This window comes from Primulina eburnea, chromosome 11, assembly GCF_022965805.1.
Source record: "Primulina eburnea isolate SZY01 chromosome 11, ASM2296580v1, whole genome shotgun sequence".
Taxonomy (NCBI): Eukaryota; Viridiplantae; Streptophyta; class Magnoliopsida; order Lamiales; family Gesneriaceae; genus Primulina; species Primulina eburnea.
In genome coordinates, this window is record NC_133111.1 from 20,274,083 (window position 1) to 20,278,794 (window position 4,712).

The 4,712-nt window shown below is 40.6% G+C and overlaps 1 protein-coding gene and 1 long non-coding RNA gene across 2 annotated transcripts; both read left to right on the plus strand.

Moving 5' to 3' along the window:
• Window positions 1-470: 470 nt before the first annotated feature.
• LOC140805021 (uncharacterized) lies at window positions 471-1,617 on the plus strand. Its single transcript, XR_012112254.1, has 3 exons — window positions 471-756; window positions 846-869; window positions 1,103-1,617. It is a non-coding gene; the product is annotated as an uncharacterized lncRNA (long non-coding RNA).
• Window positions 1,618-2,791: 1,174 nt separating this feature from the next.
• Window positions 2,792-4,444, plus strand: LOC140805457 (uncharacterized). The gene has a single exon (XM_073161726.1). It carries the CDS (start codon window positions 2,792-2,794, stop codon window positions 4,442-4,444), a length of 1,653 nt encoding a protein of 550 aa, XP_073017827.1.
• Window positions 4,445-4,712: the final 268 nt, after the last annotated feature.

Sequence of the window (4,712 nt, forward strand, 5' to 3'; positions counted from 1 at the left end):
CACACTTCTTAATGAAAAATGCTCTAATTTTTCTATTGCAAAATTAGAGTGGTTCTAGCTAGTTGGTGGTGGGCTTAATATTTGAGCAAGGTGGGCTCAAAGGGAAACTTGAAGATTGTCTTGCCATTGAAGAGCATAGTTGTTTGACAACTAAGTTGGAGCCATCATCAACCTCAAGAGGTTGATAGGTAACGATTTTCTCAACACCCTATGTATGATATTTGGTGTTTGTTGTATTTGCTACACAAAACGAGGTGGCCGAAAATATTCCATAAAAAATCAAAATTTTTTACTTCCGTTGCGCTTCCGGTCACCGTAACCGATCCCCTTTCATGTTTACTGCTTATAATATATGCTTGATATGTGAGAGCCCAGTCCAACCGGAAACCTCAAAGCCCAGCCCAAATGTCATTAAGTAAGTTAAAAAAAAAAAAAAGATAAACGTAAAAATTTATTTCTCTCTCCCCGTTTTCCTCCATCACCGAAAGCTTCATCGTCCTTTCTTTCTTTTCGATTTCTAAGCTTTGACCGTCGATTGTGGCCGCTCCGATAGTCCAAAAAATAAAGTAAATACATATTCGGAATCCTCTCGACGAGAGCTATCCATTGATACCAAAATTTCACAGAAAACTCGCGACTCTCGGAAACCCGTCGGAGACCGTCGCCTGTTTTTCGCCGGAAAAGTTGGAAGGAAGCTTGGGTTAGGTTGTGTAAAGCTTAAATTCGAAGCTTTAAGCATTTTTCGAAATTTCAGAGGTATAATTATGAATTTAGGGTTTCGAATTTTGGGGATTTTAAGTCAATTGAGTTCCAATAATTAATATATGTTGTATTATTGATTGTAGGTGATATATCGGAGCTCATTGGAGGTATTAACGAAATTTCAGAATTTAATTGGGCATAATTTCGAAAATTCAAGAATTTTAGATTGGGTTTTCGAATTTTAGTGTTCAACAATTAAATGTTTAGACGCTATAGAATTGACATATATTAATTTTAGAAATTTTAAAGCCTAAATTAAGAATTTTTGGAATTTTAGGCTAAATTAGTGAATATTGGAAAAATAAATGGGACTTGATATGAAATGTATTATTTGCCACAGGATTGGATTCTGCGAGAAATCCTTAAGATATTTTGTGGTAAATTAAAGTCTGTTGAGGTACGTATGAACCGTTTTATTATGACGTCTATAGTGATGTGAAATGACGTTAAGTACTTTGTAATAAGTTGTGACGTGCTTTATGTGCTTCTGTGAATACTTGATTGCATTCATGGATTTATTTGAGTTGATGCATAGCATTTCGAGCCTTGACTCCGTTGATTGCTAGCATTACTGACCTGTTGCGATGTTGCGTCATCTATGGAGTGAGTGATAGGATTAGATCACTCCTGACATCTCATCGATGGAATGGGTGATAGGACTAGCACTCCTGATGACTTGCATGAGGGCTGAGCGGGTCGCACCCGTACCCTCGATGCTACGTGCATGGATAGCGGCGGCATGCTATTACGTTGCTGCATTCCTGGCACGGGTGGCCACTGTTCTTGTTGCTGATGCGTTTCATTTGGACTCCGCTTTGGTATCCATTATTTTGTTGTTACCTTTCACGCATTGCATTGCATTGTACTTGCATCGCATCGCATTGTACTTGATTTTATTTCATGTCAGTTATATTTGACGTAATATTACTGGTTCGTCGTACTGGGACCCGACCCCTCGTTCCTTTTATGCTGTGGTTGTTTTTGATGCCATAGTAGGTTATCCAGGAGGATTGGACGCGTCTGGTGGAGCGTCAGGTAGTGGTGCCCAGTCGTCGAGTCGTGGTTGAGAGTTTCCCAGATATATATATACACTATATTATGGAGTCATACATTTACCGGGGAGATGCCCCGTGTAGCTGTACTGTTGTTTTACGATGTTTTGAATTGATAGTGGTGTGATCGAGCCTTGCCGGCTCTGCATGTGTTTAGTCCCGGCCAGTGCGGCTATAGGTTTGTGAATTGCGATTATGACTTTATTTCGAGTATATAAATATTGTTTGTGATGTTTTGATTTTTTTTGGGAATGTCCTATTTACGAATAGGTCATGCCGAAATTTCTGTAGGCCCAAAATGGAAAAAATTTTAATCGCTTTCGCTGTTTACGTTAATAAATCCTGGTTGTTTGGTCATTAAACGTTAATCAGGAGCACGGGCCCCCACAGTTGGTATCAGAGCGTAACTGGGATATGCTCGAATTAGAGTCTAGGGCACTTGAGTCTAGACACAAATAAAATGATTGCGTATGTGTTTGACTATTTGCTCTTATTTGAATTATTTGGTGTGATTTCTTTGAATTTGCCTGACGATTAGCTGATTAGGCATGATATGTAGTTTAGAAATTGCCTATTAATTTCTTTTACCTGTTATCTGCCTGTGTATTTAATCCTCGTGTCTTGTAGAATGGCACCTAGAGGAAGAGGTAGAAAAGGGAAGGAAATAGCGCAAGAATCTGAGGCACAAAATGTTCGAGGACTTGCTGATATCATTAGAGGTAGACGTGGTCGACCTCGAGGACAAGTCGCTCAAAACATTGAAGAAGAAGTGTACCAAGAACCTCCTCGACCTGAAAGACCTGGAGCTAGACAGGCAGTGATTGAGCAAGAAGTGGAACAGCTGACACAGAAAGTTGGAGGAATGCAGTTAATAATTTCGCAGTTCCAAGAATTACGTCCTCCAAAATTCTTTGGCAACTGAGAGCGGAGAAAAAGCAGCAGGCTGGCTGAAAAGCATAAATCATCTATTTAATTTGATGGAGTATTCCCAAGATATTAAATTGAAGCTTGCCATCTACCAACTGAAAGACCGAGCACAACTCTGGTGGGAAGCCATAGAGGAAGCAATGAAGGACTCCGGTGAAATTATTACTTGGGATGCATTTCGTGCTCACTTTACCCAAGAATATGCACCACCGTCATATTATGCTGCTAACGAAGAAGAGTTCAATCAGTTGGTGCAGGGAAACAAATCAGTTGTGGAATATGCTTCACAGTTTTCTGCTCTTTTGCCCTATGTTCCACATGTTGCTAGGAATGATCAGGCTAAACTATCACGTTTTCTGCATGGGTTGCAACGGACTGTTCATACTTTGGTAATGACTGGATCGCCTAATACGTATATTCAAGCAGTGGAAAAGGCGAGGAAAATTGAAGCAAGTTTGCTCAGAGGAGACCCACAGCCAGGTCCATCATCTGTTTCTCAGGGATCTGGTAGTAGTATGTCAATGCCAGTGGATTTACCTCCATATCAGCCTGTACAGTCATACCAACAACCCAAACAGCCGAGGTACAAGGTAAAAGGAAAGCAATTCAAGAAGAAGTCTCAATCCAGCTCTTCCAGTTCAGGAAGTGCACGAGGAGGAGGTTCGGTTGGGTCGTCTAGCACTGTGCATTGTGACCGATGTGGTGGTCGACATTTTAGTTCCCAATGTGTAGGAGTACAGGGATCTTGTTACGTTTGTGGTCAAGTTGGGCATTTTGCCAGAGTATGCCCTAATGCACAAAGACAGCAATTTCAGCCACAACAGTCTGGACAAGTTCCCCGTGGACCAGTCTTTAGACCATATGCTCCTACCCAGTCATTTCAGCAATCCGGTTATCCACCTCCTAGAGGTCCTATTCAGCAGCCATTTCCAGGGCCGCAGCAAGCTCAAGTCCATGCTTTGACTCAGGACCAGGCCCAGGATGCACAAGGCGGAGTTATTGCAGGTATTTGCTATGTTTTCGATTATCCTGCGCGTATATTGATAGACACTGGAGCATCTCATTCCTTTTTATCTGCTGCATTTGTTGATGAGCATGAGATTGCTACTATTCCGTTGTTGGATACTGTGTCTGTGGCTACTCCTGCCGGTGTATACTTGATGTCTCGCGAGATAGTTATAAATTGTGTGATTAGGTTTGAGAATAATATTATGATAACTAATCTAATCAAGTTAGCCATGTCTGATTTCGACTGTATCCTCGGTATGGATATATTGACGAATTATCGAGCTACTGTTGATTGTTTCCATGGAGTTGTCAGATTTAGACCGTATTATGGCAGCAAATGGAACTTTTACGGGTATGATTCACAGTCTCGAATTCCATTAGTATCTGCAATGGAAATGTTCAGGTTGTTGTCAATCGGCAACGAAGAATTTTTGATCTATGCTCTTGATGCAACACGGGAAGAACGATTGAAAGTTTCAGACATTCCTGTTGTCAAGGATTTTCCTGATGTATTTCCTGATGAAATTCCAGGTTTTCCGCCTCAAAGGGAAATAGATCTCAGTATTGAATTGATGCTAGGGACAAATCCTATATCTAGAGCACCATATCGTTTAGCTCCGACAGAGTTGAAAGAACTCAAAGAACAGCTTCAGGAGTTACTGGAGAAAGGCTATATTAGACCAAGTACGTGTTAGAGTAGGTGCCCGTCGAGCCAAGTGTTGGCCGAGTGTTCACAATGAAACTCTATGTATAAGCAATCTTTATTTTAATAATATTTGAAATTATTATTATGGCACATCTTTATCTGTATACCCATGCTAGTTGCATAGATAAAGCCCGTGAATATACAAATAGTAGAAAGAATATGAGATGCTCATATGATGAGTATCATGAAACTCATATTTGTAATACTGTATATTCTAAACGGTTCCTAGTCGATTCAGCCGCCACTAAGAAGGATAT